This window comes from Chlorocebus sabaeus, chromosome 11 (genome assembly GCF_047675955.1).
Source record: "Chlorocebus sabaeus isolate Y175 chromosome 11, mChlSab1.0.hap1, whole genome shotgun sequence".
Classification (NCBI taxonomy): domain Eukaryota; kingdom Metazoa; phylum Chordata; class Mammalia; order Primates; family Cercopithecidae; genus Chlorocebus; species Chlorocebus sabaeus.
In genome coordinates this window covers 3,832,738-3,851,168 of record NC_132914.1, presented here as the reverse complement: position 1 = coordinate 3,851,168, position 18,431 = coordinate 3,832,738, and the positions used below count along the sequence as shown (strand labels likewise).

The window sequence follows — 18,431 nt, the reverse complement described above, 5'->3', positions numbered from 1 at the left end:
GATCCCATCAATCTCCCTTGATGTCAGCCCCTGCCTTGCCCCACTGCCCTCTCCTTCTCCGGGACCCAGGTGCATGGATAAGCCTCTCTCATGAGGTCAGAACCTGCCCATTCTGGAGCCCGTGGTGATGGGAAAGAGGATGTCCGTATCTCTACCCTCAATGTCTGGTGGGACTGGGACTATGTCCCGCAGCAAACTGACCCTGTCGCCGGAGGGGCGTAAGGGAGCCTTGGGTGTCATGGGCCTCAGTGTGGTCGCTTCCACAATATAGTATTCCTCTCCCTGCCCAAATCCCCCATTCACCCACGAACGTGGGACTCGAGGATCTGCCTTGTGCCCACTGTGTCATCTGCCTGGCTTCATGTTCTAGCCTGCTCTGGCTCCCTTGAGAGCTCAGGGCTCAGTGTGCTTGGCTGGAGCTCTAAAGCCATGCTAGCTTTGCCAGAGCCATTCCCTAGCCAGAGACCCTGCCTGGTTTCTCTCCTCTCTTAGGCAGTGGCTGGAGTACTCAGTGAATCAGAACAATACCAGGACTCCTCCCACCCCAAATCATCGCCCACCACTTAGAACAACACCTGTGGTCCAGCCTGGCAGATACCCGACACCGTGGCCACAGGCAGATGATCACGTGGGCTTGGCCGAAGGGAAGCAGGGGTTATCAAGAATGCACTGGTACTGGGTGAAGTGGGTGACATCCACGGGAATGTAAAGGGCAACCAAAGCTTCCCCAGGGCTCAGGTATTCGGAAAACCATTCCAGGTTTCTCTACCTGGAATGGTTTCACTCTCTCCCTGCAGTAGAAGCTTCCATGGGACAGAAAGTATCTCCCACCTGAGGGAATGTGTACAGGTGGGTAAAACACTCTTCCTACTGCTCTCAGCATGGCCCTGTCTTCACCTTTAGGTCTCCAGAAGGGAAAACAAAACAGCTCTGGTTTGTAGCACCTGCCCATGTCCGTGGTGTAAATACTTCCACTACAGCCGATTTTAAGCTAACGCCACCGATGATGCCATTCAAGGCAGAGTTGAGAAGAGATGAGTGCATGCACTCGGCTCTTGGCAGGCAGCACGTGACAGCCAGCATGCCCCTGCGACCACCCAACTGGAAAAAGCACATCCCCATTTTCTCAATTACTCCATGCTGGTTTTTTCTAAGCACTTTCACAATTTGTGATTATGCCGTGATTTTGTTTGTTCGCTTGCCTTCACGTCTATCTTCTCCCTGAGACTAAGCTTTATGAGAGCAAAGATTTTGTCTGTGCTAGTCACACCACAAACACAGGACCCAGTACGTGGCTCAGCAATACTCCAAGGGATGAATACATGAAACTCACTTTGCAGATTAGTAATGGGTTGTTTCTCGAGCAGTTAGGGAAGGAAGTAGCAGTTGCCAGCAGTCACTAGTACAGGCTCATTAAAAATAATTACGTGTGATTGGTCTCATTTCTTTTTTTGACATGGTTATTAGTCAAGTTAATAAACGGAATAATCGTAACAACCGCTAACATTTATCTGTTACTTAGTGCCTACCGGATGCTGTTGTGCTTTATACAGTGGTGTGCTGGTGAGACTTAACAACTGGCTCTCCAGGAGGCAGAAGCCCTGGTTTGTCGTCTTTGCTGACTTCTGTGGTATAAATACTTCCACCATGGCCAATGACTGTATCCATTCTGCAGATTTACTGAAACTTTCACAGTCAGCTCTCAGGATCCTGTCAGGGGCTGGCTCCAGAGTGCCACAGTTATACACACAGCAACTAGGCAATCCCCACAGTGGCCCTGGGAGGTATGAACCACTATTCCCATCTCATAGATGAGGAAACTAAGGCACATAAACTAAGTCATCCAAGAGCACAGCCTACTTCTGGCAGAGCTGGGTGTGAGCCAGAAAGTTTGACTCCAGAGCCCACGCTTGCAGGATGTCACGTGGGACTTCACCAAGGACGTTGACAAGGCCCCACCACCATGGCATCCTAAGAGAGAAGATGACAAAGTACTGTGTGGATTCATGAGTTGGCTGCATGACCCTATTCCAAAGATCTGGTTAAGAGCCTAGTGTAGAGCAGCCTACAGGAGCTTCCACCCTCACCACAGGACACCCATCACAAAGCCAACAGCAATGACTCCCAAGAGAGTGATCATCTGTAGGGCGTCTTAGTCATTTGTGATAGAAGACCGACTCTAACAACATGGTGTTGAATACGAATAAAAACATGTGACTCTCAGTGTGGATTGATTCAAAACATCCACCAACCAGATATAGGTTAGGAGGTATCACTTGGCAGCAGCATGTGGACAGACAACAGATTGTAGTTGATCTCCAGCTAGGAACAGTGTGACATGGTGTTTTCCACAACTGCTGGCAGGCAGAAACTGGAGCTGCATTGCCACAAGTGCAGCATCTGGGCCCCTCCCATGGACTGGCTGTGTTTATTTCTTAGCACAACCCTCTGCTGGTGAAAGAGATGCTAAAACATGGCGAGAGGAGAATGCTCCAACCACAGCCCTCCTGAGCAAAAGGAGAAGGAACTGGGGATGCGTCGCAGTTGTGGAAATCCCACCAGGAGAATCATCCCAGGACTGGCTGGTTGCAAAGCACAGAGGATTACTGTCAGAGCACCGAACCTATTGTCACCTATATAAGGCTGGGAGTGTGTGGCCAAGAATCATCAAGGTGTAGGGCATTACACCTGAAATGACCTGTAGCTGACATTTGAGCACCTACTGTATATGAGGCCCTATATCAGGCACTTGACCTCCACAATCCCTAAGCCCCTCATAACCCTACAAGCTGTGCACAGGTCTATCTCCTCTAAAAGAGGCAAAAAGAGGCTCAGAAAGGGGAAGTGATTTGACAAAGTCCTCTCTACCATTAAGTTGCGGAGGCCCAGCTGTCCCTTGCCACTGCCTCGTGTCAGGCTACCTTAAAGTCTCTTCTAGCTAGGACACTTATGCTTTAGGTCATGCAAAAGTAGGAGAAGGACAAGGAAAAGGGCATACTTTTTTCCTTGAATTTTCTAGGAAGTAAACGGGCTATACATTTTTTGTTTCTAGAGTTATACCGATGCAATCAACCTCTGAACTCCTATGTCAACCTTCGCAAACGGATCTACCTTTTTCAGCATCTCGGCAGCCCACTGGTTTCCTCATCAGATGGAGAGGAAACAATAGTCGTTAGTGCTGAAGTCAAAGAGGAGTCACTGAAGCGTGCGTGTGGGCCACACGTGTGGAAGAAGCCATGTGAAGGCTGCGTGCCTGCTGCAGGTGGCTTCCTGTGGGTGTGTGTCTACATGTGAATAACTTCATCACAGGAGCCGTACGGAGGTGGAGAGGGAGAGAGCCTGATTGCTTCTGGGAAGCAGGTATTCTATGCCCCGTGTTGTTATTTATGTCTCTACACCTACGCTCCTGGGACCCACATGGCTGGCTGTTGCAGCATTTCAAAAGCATTTCCATGGAAGCATCCGTGCAGCCAAGCTGTCCTCCTCTGGGTACACACCCGCTGCTGTGAGCGGGTGCAGCAGCCAGGGCTCTGGGTGGCCTCGGTGGCTCCACCCACCTGTTGCAAAGCCTGGGAGGAAGAAGTAAAGACCACTTTGCTCTATGAAGGGCTCTGGACCTGGAGTTCCCTCCTCCCTGGAACAGGTGTGTTAAGGGAGGAATGGGCACGAGGGCAGCTATTCCCTTGGGGACAATGGTTTGCCCTCTTCAAGCCTTTGCCTCGGTAGCATAGAATCAAGTCTGAGCCATCAAAACCCAGAGGACGAAAGATTCCATGCTAAAGCCATGAGGTGGGGTTGAGCAAACCCAGGAAATGGTGGGGGTGTGGATGCCACAACGGGTCAGCATGGACCATGGCAGTCCGGCTCCCCAAGCAGAGGAGGGTGCCCAGGTGGGACGCTGCCCAACAAGGGTGTCAGATCCCAGCACGGGATGACAGACATCTGCCTGGTGCAGGAGGTGGTGACAATGGGAGATTGGTTACATTCAGGGGTATGTAAACATATTATAAATGAGTAGTAAGCCAATATATTACCAATAATGAGAGTCTGGTTTTTCTGCTAGAGAAAGGAGTTAGAAATGTGGAAAGGGAGGATATGAGAGGAAACTCCATGGTACTGGTTAACACTGGAGTGAGTTAATCATGTGAGTTCCTACTTGACTGACAATACATATAAATAGATACAGTAATCGAGACCATCCTGGCTAACACGGTGAAACCCCGTCTCTACTAAAAATACAAAAAAATTAGCCGGGTGTGGTGGCGGGCGCCTGTAGTCCCAGCTACTCGGGAGGCTGAGGCAGGAGAATGGCGTAAGCCCAGGAGGTGGAGCTTGCAGTGAGCCGAGATCGCGCCACTGCACTCCAGGCTGGGTGACAGAGCGACACTCCGTCTCTAAAAAAAAAAAAAAAAAAAAAAGATACAGTAATAAAGATTGTGTAAATGTGTCCACTCACACAGAGACACACACTCCCCAGCTTTCCCCAGTGAAACAGCCTGGGAGCATCAACATTCTAAAATCAACGAGCGTCTAGCCCCCACCTTAGTTTTTAAATGCTGTAGTCCACTAATTGGAATCAGGCAGAAATGACTGATTCTAGAACAGGGGCATGGAGGTACAAGACAAGCCTGGAATGTCTTGTGCTGGAAAGTAAGGAGGCTTGGGAAAAGGGAAAGAGGCATTTCAAAGGGACACAGAAGCCAGCTGGAAGGGCATCAGTGACCACATCAGGGACAATTTGAGTATCGAAGCCAGTAGTGGTAACAGCTGTAACCTATTAAATAAAATAGGAATCTATAGTGAAATGAATGGACAGATCGGTAGATGGATGAACGCTAGCTGGCTGGTTGGATGGATGGATGGACGGACAGAAAGATAGCTAGATTAGATAGATCAGATAGACAGGATAGATAGATAGATAGATAGACAAGATAGAGAGAGAAAGAGGTGGATTAGTTAGGTAGGTAAGTAGGTAGGTAGACAGATAGATTGATAGATAGATAGATAGATAGATAAACAGATAGATAGATAAGTTAGGTAGGCAGGCAGACAGACCAACAGACAGATGGATGGACTGACGGAGAGATGGACAGATGGATAGATAGATAGATAGATAGATAGATAGATAGATAGATAGATGTTAGTTTGATGAGGAATGAAATATTAACATGGTGTCAAAGTACCTCCCCCAGAAAATCTTACTAATTACAAAGGGAAAAGAGCAGCTTTGGCTGGTTAGATGAATGGATGGATGGACAGAAAGATAGCTAGATTAGATAGATCAGATAGATAGGATAGATAGATAGATAGATAGATAGATAGATAGATAGATAGATGGATGGATGGATAGATAGATAGATAGATAGATAGATAGATAGATAGATAGATAGACAGATAGATAGATAAGGTAGGTAGGCAGGCAGACAGACCAACAGACAGATGGATGGACTGATGGACAGATGGATGGATAGAGAGATAGATAGATGATAGATAGATAGATAGATAAATAAATAAACAGATAGATAGATAGGTAGGCAGGCAGACAGACCAACAGACAGATGGATGGACTGATGGAGAGATGGACGGACGGACGGATAGATAGATAGATAGATAGATAGATAGATAGATAGATAGATGTTAATTTGATGAGGAATGAAATATTAACATGGTGTCAAAGTACCTCCCCCAGAAAATCTTACTAATTACAAAGGGAAAAGAGCAGCTTTGGCTGGTTAGATGAATGGATGGATGGACAGAAAGATAGCTAGATTAGATAGATCAGATAGATAGGATGGATAGATAGATAGATAGATAGATAGATAGATAGATAGATAGACAGATAGATAGATAGATGGATAGATAGATAGATAGATAGACAGATAGATAGATAAGGTAGGTAGGCAGGCAGACAGACCAACAGACAGATGGATGGACTGATGGACAGATGGATGGATAGAGAGATAGATAGATAGATAGATAGATAGATAGATAGATAGATAGATGTTAGTTTAATGAGGAATGAAATATTAACATGGTGTCAAAGTACCTCCCCCAGAAAATCTTACTAATTACAAAGGGAAAAGAGCAGCTTTGGCTGGTTAGATGAATGGATGGATGGACAGAAAGATAGCTAGGTTAGATAGATCAGATAGATAGGATGGATAGATAGATAGATAGATAGATGGATAGATAGATGGATAGATAGATAGATAGACAGACAGACAGACAGATAGATAGATAAGGTAGGTAGGCAGGGAGACAGACCAACAGACAGATGGATGGACTGATGGACAGATGGATGGATAGAGAGATAGATAGATAGATAGATAGATAGATAGATAGATAGATAGATGGATGGATGGATGGATGGATGGATGGATGGATGGATGGATAGATAGATAGATAGATAGATAGATAGATAGATAGATAGATAGATAGACAGACAGACAGATAGATAGATAAGGTAGGTAGGCAGGCAGACAGACCAACAGACAGATGGATGGATAGAGAGAGAGAGAGAGAGAGAGAGAGAGAGAGAGAGAGATAGATAGATGATTGATAGATGGATGTTAGTTTGATGAGGAATGAAATATTTACATGGTGTCAAAGTGTCTCCCCCAGAAAATCTTACTAATTACAAATGGAAAAGAGCAGTTTTCCCATGCCGCCGCTGGCAGCAGACACTGCCTTCCCCACGTGGTCTAAGTGATGCTATCTGTAACGAGACAAGCCGAAATTGCGTGCAATGAGAACACAGCATCCTGTCTGGGATATTTCTACCCAAGATGCAGAACCTGAATTCAGTCGTGAGGACGCATCGCACAATCTCAAACTGGGGAACATCCTAAAAACACTGGCCTGTGGATCTTCCAGTGTGTCAAGACCATGAAAGTCAAGGAAAGTCTGAGTCGGCCGGCTTGAAGGGAACGAGTCACGACAACTAAATGCAACGTGTCATTTTGAACGAAATCCTCGTGCTACAGATGATGTCGCTGAGACAATTGACAAAACATGAAAAGGATCTGGGCATTAGGTAATGATGACGTGTTACTTTCCTAACTTTGATGGTTGCATGTGGCTGGTAGAAAATGTCCTCGATGGTTGGAAATGCACATTAATGTATTCAGGGATGACGGAGCATCACATCAACCACTTACTCTCAAAGGATTCCATAAAAAACCCAGCTGTATGTGTGCTTTTTCTGTACGTTGAGTATTTCAAAGGTTAAAACGAAGAAGGGAAAAGGGAGGAGAAGGGGAGGAGAAGGAAGGGGAGGAAAGGGAGAGCCCTATGGTGTGAGGCAGAGCAGGAGGATGAGCGGGCTGTGTGGTTCCTTTCCCGGCAAGCAGGTCGGAGATGCCTCAGCTGGAGTTAGCCACCTCCCCTGCCGGCCCGCCCCACACTCTGCTATGAATGGCTGCGGGGCAGTAGCCCCTGCAAGCCTGGGGAGGAGGGAGACCAGGGAGGCTGTGTTTCCAGAGCCCCAGACACTTACTGGGGGTGGGCTGGCACTGAGAAGGAGATGAAGAGTCAGAGGCTGGGTTAGAGGTCAGGAATTATGGCGCAGATGAAACCTGTGCAGAGGGAGGGGAATGGTCGAGGTGTTGTTTGGAAGCCCCTCAGGGTTCAGGGATGAGACTCAGGACCACTGAGAGGACATCTGATCCTGCTGTGCCGGCACACAGCCTCCCCTCCCAACAGACTTTTAGGCTCAGCAGCGCTCCTGGTGCTTCTGCATCCACATAAACACATCTTAGTAAAGGGCACCGGAACAAAGCCCAGGCTCAGTCAGCCACCTCTCCTAGCCTCAGTTTCCACACCTGTTAATGGGGAAAACCATTTGCCCTATTTCACAGGCTGGGGAGAAGGATGCCAGGCTGTGTCACCCTCACAGAGAAAGAATTGACCGGTTTTCTTTACCCATCTTTAGTAAGCAGATAGGGAGCCCGGGTCAAGCATTTCTCTGAGGAGGGTGCAGAAGAGACCCAGCTCTGCTTGGTGAGCCAAGAGAGGCTGGACACCAAGCCAGAAGTCAAGGGGTCTGAGCAGCATTCCCCTACTTGGGCCTCAGGATCACAGCTCCACTTGTGGCCACTATAGATGCTGCCTGCCCAGTGCCCCAGCCTTTGTCAAAACCACCACTGCTCTTCCCCGCTTCCTTCCTGGCCCAGCTTAGATTCCACGGTCCATCACTGTTGTCAGCTTCTGGCTCCCTCTCCCTCCGATGCGTGCTCCCAGCAAAGCCCTGATCCAGGCAACCTTCCTCTCCAACCGCACCCAAGCTCCTGAGAGCGGTAAGAGAAAGATCACACAACAGGGAGGATGGGACACACTGCGCCTCTATGGTCACGCATCTCTACAGGCATCAGACGGTGTCGCAGCAGTCCTCACTCCCCCAGCCTGTCTGCTGCCCTCCCATTCCAGGACTCACTTCCCTTCACCTTCTGTCTTTTTGACATGCAACTGCCTCATTCTTCACTGAGCAAATGAAAGCAGCAAAACTGCGGCTTCCCACCACTGGCACCTCCATCTGGACCCACACTCCCCACTTTCCCCCACTTCTACGGCTAAACTATCCCTACCCTAAGGCAAAGGCCGCCACTCCACCTCTGCAATGCAAAGAACACCCCACCACCTGTGCCAGCAAAGACCCCCCATCCACCTAGGCAGGGCAAAGGCCACCCCTCCACCAGTACTCTGGAGCCTACCCCCGACACACACACCTTTGCTGCTGAATTTATTTTTCCTGCATCTGCAATTTTTCTCTGTCCCTCTACTACACCAGTGAATCACATTTTCATATCTCCTATTCTTAAAAAAAACAAAAAACAAAAAACTTCTTCCCTTGATGCCACCTTCCTTTACAGCTACTGTTCCATTTTTCTATTCCCATCGTTTCTGGTCCTTGCCTCACAGTCTCTCCTGAATTTACTCTAAATAGATTTCTCTCCCAGCCACACATTGAGCCTGTGCTTGTTAAGAACACTGGTAACCTCCATGTGGCCAAAGTCAATGGTGGTCACTTCTTTGTTCTTAGCAGAGCTGATCCCTCCACATTCCCTATAGCTGAGCTTGCCCCCTCCCTGGGCTTCATGGTCCTCCTCTCTCCTGAATGCCCTTCAACCTCACCAACTGCATCTTCTCTGCCTCTTTGCCGCTCTTCTCCCCTGCTTGACCTCTGAATGTTGCATTGTAGTGCCCTAGAGCCCCATCTTTGGCCCATTTCTTTCTTCTAGCTACACACCATCCTTAAGTGACCGCATCCTGTGGCTTCAAATACTACCTATAGGTTGATGACGCCCAAGTGGAGGTCTCCTGGTCTGGCTCTTCCTGAAATTCTAGACTCACATATCCAAGTCTCACTCAACGCATCTACCTGGATGTCCGACGGGCATCTCAAACCTAACGCATGCAAAAAGGAGCTCTTGATTTCCTTCTCACTCCTGCCACCCCTATGAGTACTTTGCCTCCATCCACCCACCATCCACCCAGTTGCCCAAGTCAAAAACAATCCTTGCTTCTCTCTTTTTTCTCATCCCCACACTCAATCCATCTTCAGGTCCTATGTCTCCATCTCCAAGCATATCCCACAGGGGTCACTTCTCTTCATCTCCACTGCCACCCCAGTCCCTGCTGCAGCCCCTCTCACTGGAGCACTGCAATAGCTTCTTCCTGTGTGTCTGCTCACACTCTTCCTGCTTGCAACGTATTCCAATCCATCCTCCATAGAGAAGCCACCTCCCTTGCTTGAAATCCTCCAATAGACTGCAGCACCTGGAGCATAAAATCTAACCTTGTTTTCCTGGTTACAAATCCTATGTGATCTAGTCCCTTCCTCCCTCTCTGATCCCTGTGTTTCCATGCTCTGGCCACGTGGCATGATCTTCTTTGTGTTTCTGGGGCATGCCAAGCTCAGTCCATCCCAGAGGCCTTTGTACTGGCTGTAACTTCTGTCGGAGATTCTCTTCCCCTCACCTTTGTCAGCCTGGCTCCTGCCTGTCATTCAGATGTGAGCTTCACTGTGACCTGCTCAGAGAGCAGCTAACCTAACGCAGCCATGGGGTCTCTCTCCATTCTGTCAGCTGACTTTGTGATCTGCAAAGCACTTATCACCACCTGATATTTTTCCTTTGAGTGTCTGCTTCTTTATTTATTCTCTGTAACCCCTGCCCCTAAATGGAATGTGGATTCCATGAGGTCAGGGGCTTTACCTGTCTGGTTCCCTGCTCTGTCCCCACATCCTGGTCCATGGTGGTTTGCAGAGAAGTTTGTGGAGTCAGTAAGGCTCCTGCCTTTGCAAAGAGTCTGCGGCAAGTGGGTCAAGCACCAGACAGGACAGGTGGCCGGGCTGAAGCCACACGGACACAGGTTTGTAGTGGTGTGTGCAGGCAGGTACCACCTGGGCCTGGGGACTCAGGTCAGACCCAGAGGGGCGACAGGGCAGCAGGCACCCTCTAGGAGGGCAGAGGAATTCTGGCAGAGCAGCAGGGAGCATGGCAAGGGCTGCATCCATAGGGCAGAGGGTCACACAGCACAGACAGGGGAGGCTGAGCTGACTCCTTGGTGCCTGGGACTTGACAAAGCCCACATACCGGACCTCCCTGCCCAGGCTCCCTTAGGAGGAACACTGAAATCAGATTCCTTCTCAACCTGGCCTCTTTTTCCCCTGCCCCAGACCCCTCAAGGGAACGTCCTTCCCTCCCAGCTCCAGCCTTCCCACCTTTCGGAACTCTGCAGTGAGCTCTGTCTTTTGGAGCTGACCCTTTGCAAGTCCTCTGCTGCAGGCGGCCTCTGTCCCGCTGCTCCTGCCGGCCCTGTCTGGCTCCAGCTGTCTCTCTGTATTGCAACTTTCTGCCTGCCAGTTCCTCTCCCGGCCTCACTGCAGCCCCAGCGCAGTAGGACAGGATGCCCGCACAGAGCTGGTACCCTGTCTGCCTTTCCGATGTTCTCCCCAGCACTGAGTACAGGGCCGGGGACTGCTTCTAATCCTGCTGTCAGATGCAAGCTCCAAGGACGTCTCCTGATCAGGGACCCTTGTGGGTCTGTTTCCAAGATGGGCTCCAGAGAGGAGGGGCTGGGAAATGTCACTGTCCATGGGAAAGGTGGGAGGGGAGGAAGGGAAGGGACACCCCTCTGTATAATCAGACTCCAGCTGAAGAAGGGCCTACTCCCAAAAGCAGCCTCATTCCCAAAAAAGCCCGGCAGTAACAGGACTTGTGGGCAGTGGAGGACCACATCCTGGGGTCTGCCAGGATGCCCCCCGGGCAGATGGCAGGGAAAGATTGGGCTGGGGCTCATGGAGAGGGAAGAGGAGGAAGAGGAGGAGGAGGAGGAATGTGGCCATTTTGCAGAACGCAATAGGTTGCCCACAGCTGGGGACAAGCAAAGAGTATGGCAACTCAGGATTTAGCCACAAGCAGGACTTGCCAAAAACCGCGAGGAGACGGCTGTGATCCTTAACTTGCCTGGTGGGGGTGGGAACATCAGCACCCATGGCCGCAATCCTGCTGGCAGGGGACTCAGCTGGGTGCACCACCTCCCCAAGTCCAAGTGCTCTGTGCTCCTCCCGCTGAGCCATCCCAACAAGCAAGTGTGAGCCTCCTATCCCCTCCACCCAGGAGAAAATACTCAGAGGTAGGTCTTACTGTTGTCCAGGTGGTTGGCCTTAATGATCTTCTCTGAGTAGTCAGAAATACTGGAGCATTCGATCTGGAAAGGGCACAGGACAAAGGAGCAAGGGGTCAAAAAAAAAAAAAAAAAATCACAGCAACACCGATGCAATGGATAGAGACACTGAGTCCCAGACAGGGGTGATGACTTGCCGACGGCTGCATCACAACTTTGCGGCAGATTGAAAACCGAAACGCAGCCCTCCCACCTCCAGGCCAGCGGCTTTCCATGAAATTGGGCTGCCTTTGAGAAAAGCCTGAGATCCAGCCGCCCCCTGTGATGGAGGGATTGATCTCTGTGCTGGAGACTTAGAAGGGGCTGGCAGACCTCATGCTCCTGGCCAGCAGAGAATGGCAGGATGCAGCACGTCCTCACTCTGTGGGGGACCTAGGTAGGCAGATCCAAGCCAGAGTGGCGACCCTCCCTCGACATGATCCTCCCCACTGCAGCCCAGCCCTTCCAGGGTAAACGAGCCACGTGCCAGGACGGGACCATCTGGAAAAAGCCAGGTCAGGACCTCACAGCTGGTTTAAGATCTTTCTCTTCCCCTCCCACCCCCCACATTAGCTCTCGCCGCTTCATCTTTGAAAGAAATTATTCCTTTTAATCCAGACGTCTTTCCAGGCTCTCCAGACCTCCTAAGGAAAGGGCCAAGGTACTTGAGAGATGAGTGGACCTTCCCTGAGTGCAGGCCCTCGTGGGAATGGTTGGAAGCCAAGCTCCAGCCCAGGGTTAGCATCTCAGGCACACTGCCACGGGTTCTGGACACGGAGGGGCAGCTGCCGAGAGCCGTCCTCACCTCTGGGGCTGTCCCTCTTACGGAGGCTGGCCTGTGCTGAGGTCCTGGGCTCTACTCACCTCCACACCTGGGGGCCCCTCAGACTACCCCCGGGCCTCGGGCAGGGACCATTCCCTTGAGAAGTACTCGCAAAGGGGCACTGAGGGAGTTTCTGACGCCTCTGGCCACGCCTTGAGGAAGGGTGAGAGCACCTACGGGGTCAGAAGGGGTCACTTGGTTAGAGCCGCATCCAAGGAGGCCGACTCCGGCCAGGCTGCAGGACCCAGGAGAACCAGCCCTTTCCCGGGCTGCCAGGTCCCGGGCCTTCAGGCCGCACTGTCTGTGGGGGTGGGATTCCCTCCTCTTCTTCTCCCCCTCTGGCCATGTCATCATCTGATTTGCAAGAGGTGACCGCGTTGAGTGATGAGGAGCATGAGACCTGGAGCCGGCAGCCCGGATTTACGCCTGGCCTCTGCCCTTCCTAACTGCACCTCAGTGTCCTCCCGAGAGAAGCTGAAGCCCCCGATGCACGCGAGTGTGTGAGGGTGAACTCAGCCGAAGCTTGCTCAACCCTCAGAGTGCGGGGCGGAGTCCTTCCCGCCTTGTTTTCCTTTCTTCCATCTTCTCCTCTTCCATTTCTTCCCTCTTCTGTCTTTACCACCTCTCTTCACTTTCCTGATTTTTTTTTTTTTTTTTTGAGACAAAGTCTCGCTTTGCTGCCCAGGCTGAAGTGCAATGGCGCAATCTGGACTCACTGCAACCTCCGCCTCCCGGGTTCAAGCGATTCTCCAGCCTCAGTCTCCCAAGTAGCTGGAATTACAGGCGCCCGCCACCATGCCCGGCTAATTTTTGTATTTTTAGTAGAGACAGGGTTTCGCCATGTTGGCCAGGCTGGTCTTGAACTCCTGACCTCAGGTGATCTGCCCGCCTCTGCCGATTCTTTTCTTTTGTGCTTTCTACTTTGTCTTCTTTCTGCTTTTCCAGGCCCCTCTCCCATTTCTCTAGCTTTTCTCTGCACCTTTCTCTCTCTCTCTCTCCTCTCCATTGCTCTTGTCACATCTGTCTCTTTCTCTGTGCCCGTCTCCACTCTGGGACGATGGTCTTCCTCCCTCCCTCTCTCTCTGTCTCTCTCTCCCGCCATCTCATCTCCCCACTGGAGGACAGCAGTGGGTGGAAGGGGGTCTGGAACAGGAGAAACTGTGAAATGAGCCATCCGGAAAGGAGCCCAGCTAAATGTGGTGGAGCCATTTATAAAAGAGCTGTTAGAGAAAAGGGCGGGAGGCAGACAGATCGCGCCAAGTCACCGCAGCTGGAAGGCGCCAAGTGGGAGCCTCCTTCTGACAGCTCCTTGGCTGGAGCCCCCGGATGACTCAGGCGCCAGGGACACCATGCTCAGCCCTGTCCCCCACCAAGGCCGGCGCTGAGACGGGGCCTCCGTGCTGGGAAAGAAAGCACGTGGGGGTCACCAGAGGCCTCAAGCCCAGCTCTGATGCCCTGTGACCTCACTAAGACCCTTGCCCGAGGTCTCCATCCTAGAGAACCAGCAGTTATACCGGTGTTGATGACATGACCTACGGCATCCGGGTGGGTCCCTGCCCTCAGCAAGTGCCTCGGCTGAGAACGTCACAGCTTTTCCTGGTCAAAGTTGCACCGGAGGCAGCTTGAGGGCAGCCCAAGCTTCCAGAAGACCCTCGGCAGTCGTGGCCCAAGGGTTTTCCAAGTCAGGCTTGGAGGAGGAATGCTGCCCTGCTGGGCGACTTAGGAGCAGGCCCCTGGAGGCAGCAGGTGGCCAGGGGGGATTTAGGGGGATCTAGCCAACCTGGGAGTCAGTGGGTGGGGGAGTCCCCAGGGCTGGCTATGGGATGGCTCAACCAAATGCATGGGAGCAAAGACCCGCTGAATGCTGCTCAGGTCACTGCGGCCTCTGCAAATGGGCCGCTCACATGCAGGCTGGGAATCTCATTGTGGTTTGCCTTTCATTTTGACCAAGATGAATGCTTGTGCTCCAGCCCTGGGCCCACTGCATTTTTCAAATGTCAGCCAGCATCTCGCAGCTCTTCTTTTTTAGTTTCTTTCCAGCTCTGGACCCTCCCAGGCCCTCTGTCATCAGGCTGTGCAAAGCTGCCTTGGGAGAGCAGGGGGATAGGTAGGAGGCTTCCCAGAGGGTCAGCCTCCACATCTAGCCTGGAAATGCTGCCACAGCCAAAGCAACAGAATTTAAGTTTACCGACCAATTTGCCTTTTAAAGAAAACAAGAAGGAGATTTTCCCATTATCTCTAGGGCCCCATCTCAACGATAATAATAAACGCCCAGCATTTGCCATATGCTGGGCACTGTTTTAAGCAGTTCACATGTGTATTAAACTCGTTTAATCCTCACAAGCACCCTATGGGCAAGGGACTGCTATTATGCTCATTTTATAGATGGAAAAAAAGTGAGGTACAGGGAAGTGAATAGTCCAAGGTCATACACCTAGTGAATGGAAATGCAGAGACTCAAACCAGAGCTCCCCCATGTAACCACCTGCACTGCCTCTGAAGCTGACCTTGGGGCTAAGCACTGAAAGGTCATGATGACATTGGAATGGCCTCAGGAAAGCCACAATTCCTCCGCAAATGTCAGTGGTCACAAGGATCCAGGAGCCATGTGCAGGGCACAGGCAGCCTGCCCTCCTTCCTGAGCGTCACACCTGATTTCTTCTACTCCTCAAAAGTGTGACCCCAGCAAAAGAGATAGACCAAATTTTGTACTTCTAGGAGGGCAGGTGGAGGCAGAGGGTGAGGGGCTGGCTCTGTGGAGGCCAGTGTGTGGGAGGAAGTGGCGTGCTCACCCCAAACACCTTCTTGGCCCCTGCCTTGGCAGCGAACATGGAAAGGATCCCAGTACCACTCCCCACGTCCAGTACCACTTTGTCCTTGAACACGTGCTTGTTGTGGTACATGGAGTTCCGGTAAGTGAGCGTCCGCACCTCGTCCTTCAGCATTTCCTGTGGTGGAGGGAAAAGAAATATCAGTGAACTCAAGATACCTGGAAGTACACCATGGCTATGGGCCCCTGGACCACCCCTGGTGACCCTTCAGGAGACCCAATAATATCATCAGGCAGAGCCACAGAGGACAGCAGTGGGGTAGCTGGGCCAGGTGCTACCAGCATCATTCCAAACTTCCCCTGCCTTAAAACTCTACTCAGAAAGCTAGCTGTGCACCATTAGAAGAGAAACTCATGTCCAGACCCAGGAAAGCTCCAATTTACTAAAGGACCAAAGGAAAGATCAGTACAACACAGCATAAGAGATTTAAGTTAAACCTGAAGCAGAACTTTCTGTCATGGTGAGAGAATTGTCATTGAACAAGTCATTCAAAGAGGTTTTTGTGAGTGTATATTTTGTTTTGTTTGCCTTTTTTTTTTTTTTTAAGACTAGAAAATGTGTTTCTCTGTCCAGCATAAGGGATTTTTAGTGAGAGAGAAACAAGGTTACTTGTTACAATGGACTCTGACCCAAGGAGAAGATGTATGGTATACCATACATGTATACCATACCATTCTGTGTATGGTAGTGAGGTAGGGATCTTTGGCCATTCAACGTATCAGCAAACGCTTTTAACTAATTCATCATGGAAAGTATTGGGGTGATTTTTTTTTTTTTTTTAGAAATCAACACTATTAAAGTATAATTTGCACACAACAAAAAGCCCAGGTTTTAAGCTTCTGGATCAGTAAAAGGGCTTTGACAAATGTACACCTGTGTAAGCACCACCATAACCAAAGTCTAGAACATTTCTATAACCCCAGAAAGTCCTTCATGCCCTTTTGTAGTCAATCTTCAGCTTCTCCCAAGATGACAAATGATCTGATTTCTATCACCAAAGCTTCCTTCTGCCTATTTTAGAACTTTATATAAATTGTGCAACAAAAATTTTTTGAGATTCATGTATGCTATTACACAGATCCGAGATTTGTTCTTTTCTTATTGTTGTTGTATGGTATTCCATTGTATGACCATACCACAATGTATTTTTCCATTCACTTGTTTGTGGGATATCAGGATTGCTTCCAGTTGTTTGCTATTTATTCATAATAGCAAAGGATATGTTTTCATTTCCCTTGAGTAGACACCTAGAAGTAAGTTTGCTGGGTCTTAGGGTAGGTACACGTTTAATTTTGTAAGAAATTGCCAAAGAGTTTTCCAAACTAGTTGTACCATTTTACACTCCAACCAACAATGTGAGAGAGTTCAAGGTGCTTCACAGCCAGCCAACTTAGCATTATCCATCTTTTAATTTAGCCATTCCAGTGGATGCAAACTGATGTCTCATTGCAGTTTTAATTGCATTTCCCTGATGATTATTGAAGTAGATAATTTTTTTTTCATGTGCTTATTGGCTATTCATATATATCATCTTTTGTGAAGTGCCTATTCAAGTCCTCTGTTCATTTTTGTCTTGAGCTGTTTGTCTTGTTCTTACTGAATTGCAGGAGTTTATACATTCTGGAAGCCAGTCCTTCATCAGACATACTGCATATATATTGTGAATGTCTTCTCCCAATCTGAGATTTGCCTTTTCATTTTGATTTTTTTCTTTTTTTTAAAAAGCGGTTTTTAATTTTGATAAAGACCAGTTTTTCCATTTTTTCATTTATGATTGGTGCTTTCTGTGCCCTATCTGATCTTTGTCTACCCAAGTCACAAAGACACTCTCCTTTGTTTCTTACCAGAGGCTTTATGGCTGTGGCTTTTACACGTCAAATTAATTTTTGTGTATACTGTAAGTTAGGGGTGTGAGCTCATTTTTTCTTGCAAATAAATGGTCCAAGCACCATTTCCTCCATTGATTACCTTGTCACCTTTACCAAAAATCAATTGACTCCACATGTGTGGTCTCTCTGATCTATTCCGCTGATATACAAAGTCAACACTGACTTGACTGCTGCACCTTTTTATTAACTTTGAAATAAAATAGTGAGAGTCTGCCAATGTAGTTCTTTAACAAGATTATTTTTGTTTTTGTAGGCCCTTTGCATTTCCGTATAAATTTTAGAATCAACTTATTAATTCATACAGAATAGCCTCCTGGCATCTATCAGAATTGCATTAAATCTATAGATCAATTTGGGGAGAACTGACATCTTAGCAATTTTGAGTTTTATAATCCAAGAACATATTGCAGCTCTCCATTTATGTAGATCTTTCATTTATCTCTGGAATGTTGTATAGATTTTGGTATAAAGGTCTTACATTTCCATTAAGTTGTTTTATTTAGTTTTTCAAAAAAATTTTATCTTTTTATTTATTTTGAGACCGGGTTATGAGACTGACTAATTTTTGTATTTTGGGGGTAGAGATGGTGTTTTACCATGTTGCTCAGGCCGGTCTTGAACTCCTGGGCTCAAGCAATCTGCCCACCTTGGCCTCCCAAAGTGCTGGGATTACAGATGTGAGCCACCACGCCTGGCCCCATTCAACTACTGTATTTTGTGATACTGCATATGGTGTTTAAAAATTTTTGTTTTGCAATGGGTTGGTGTATACATGACCTTGTATTTTGCAGCCTTGCTCCCTTCACTTATTAATTCCAGTAGGGTTTTTTTTTTAGATTTCTTTATTTTTCTATGTAAGAAATCTTGTCACTTGTGAATAAAGACAATTTCACTTCTTTTTTCCTATCTGTATGCCTTTTACTTTTTGGTTCTTTCCTCTTGCTTTATTGCCCTGGCAAAGACTGCCAGTAAAATGTTGAATAGAATTACAGAGGACAGACATCCTTCCTTTGTTCCAATAATATATCCATTAAGTATAATTTAGACTTTCTATAAATGTCTGTTATCAGACTGAAGAAGTTCCCTTCTATTTTTAACTTGGTGAGAGATTTTATCATGAATTGGTATTTAATTTTGTCACATGCTTTTTCATTTATTTAGATGGTATATGACTTTTCTCCTTTATTTTGTTAATGGGGTGAACTTCACAGATCGGTTTTTAAT

The 18,431-nt window shown here is 48.5% G+C and overlaps 1 protein-coding gene across 1 annotated transcript in view; it reads right to left on the bottom strand.

Annotated features, from left to right (window-relative positions):
* Nucleotides 1-18,431, bottom strand: part of PRMT8 (protein arginine methyltransferase 8) — a 99,573-nt gene that overhangs the window by 32,187 nt on the left and 48,955 nt on the right. The window contains exons 3-4 of the mRNA XM_007967259.3: nucleotides 15,280-15,435; nucleotides 11,646-11,709 (exon numbers count right to left, since the gene is read on the bottom strand). Coding sequence (XP_007965450.1) covers nucleotides 11,646-11,709; nucleotides 15,280-15,435 — 220 coding nt within the window. The remainder of the gene's footprint in view (nucleotides 1-11,645; nucleotides 11,710-15,279; nucleotides 15,436-18,431) is intronic.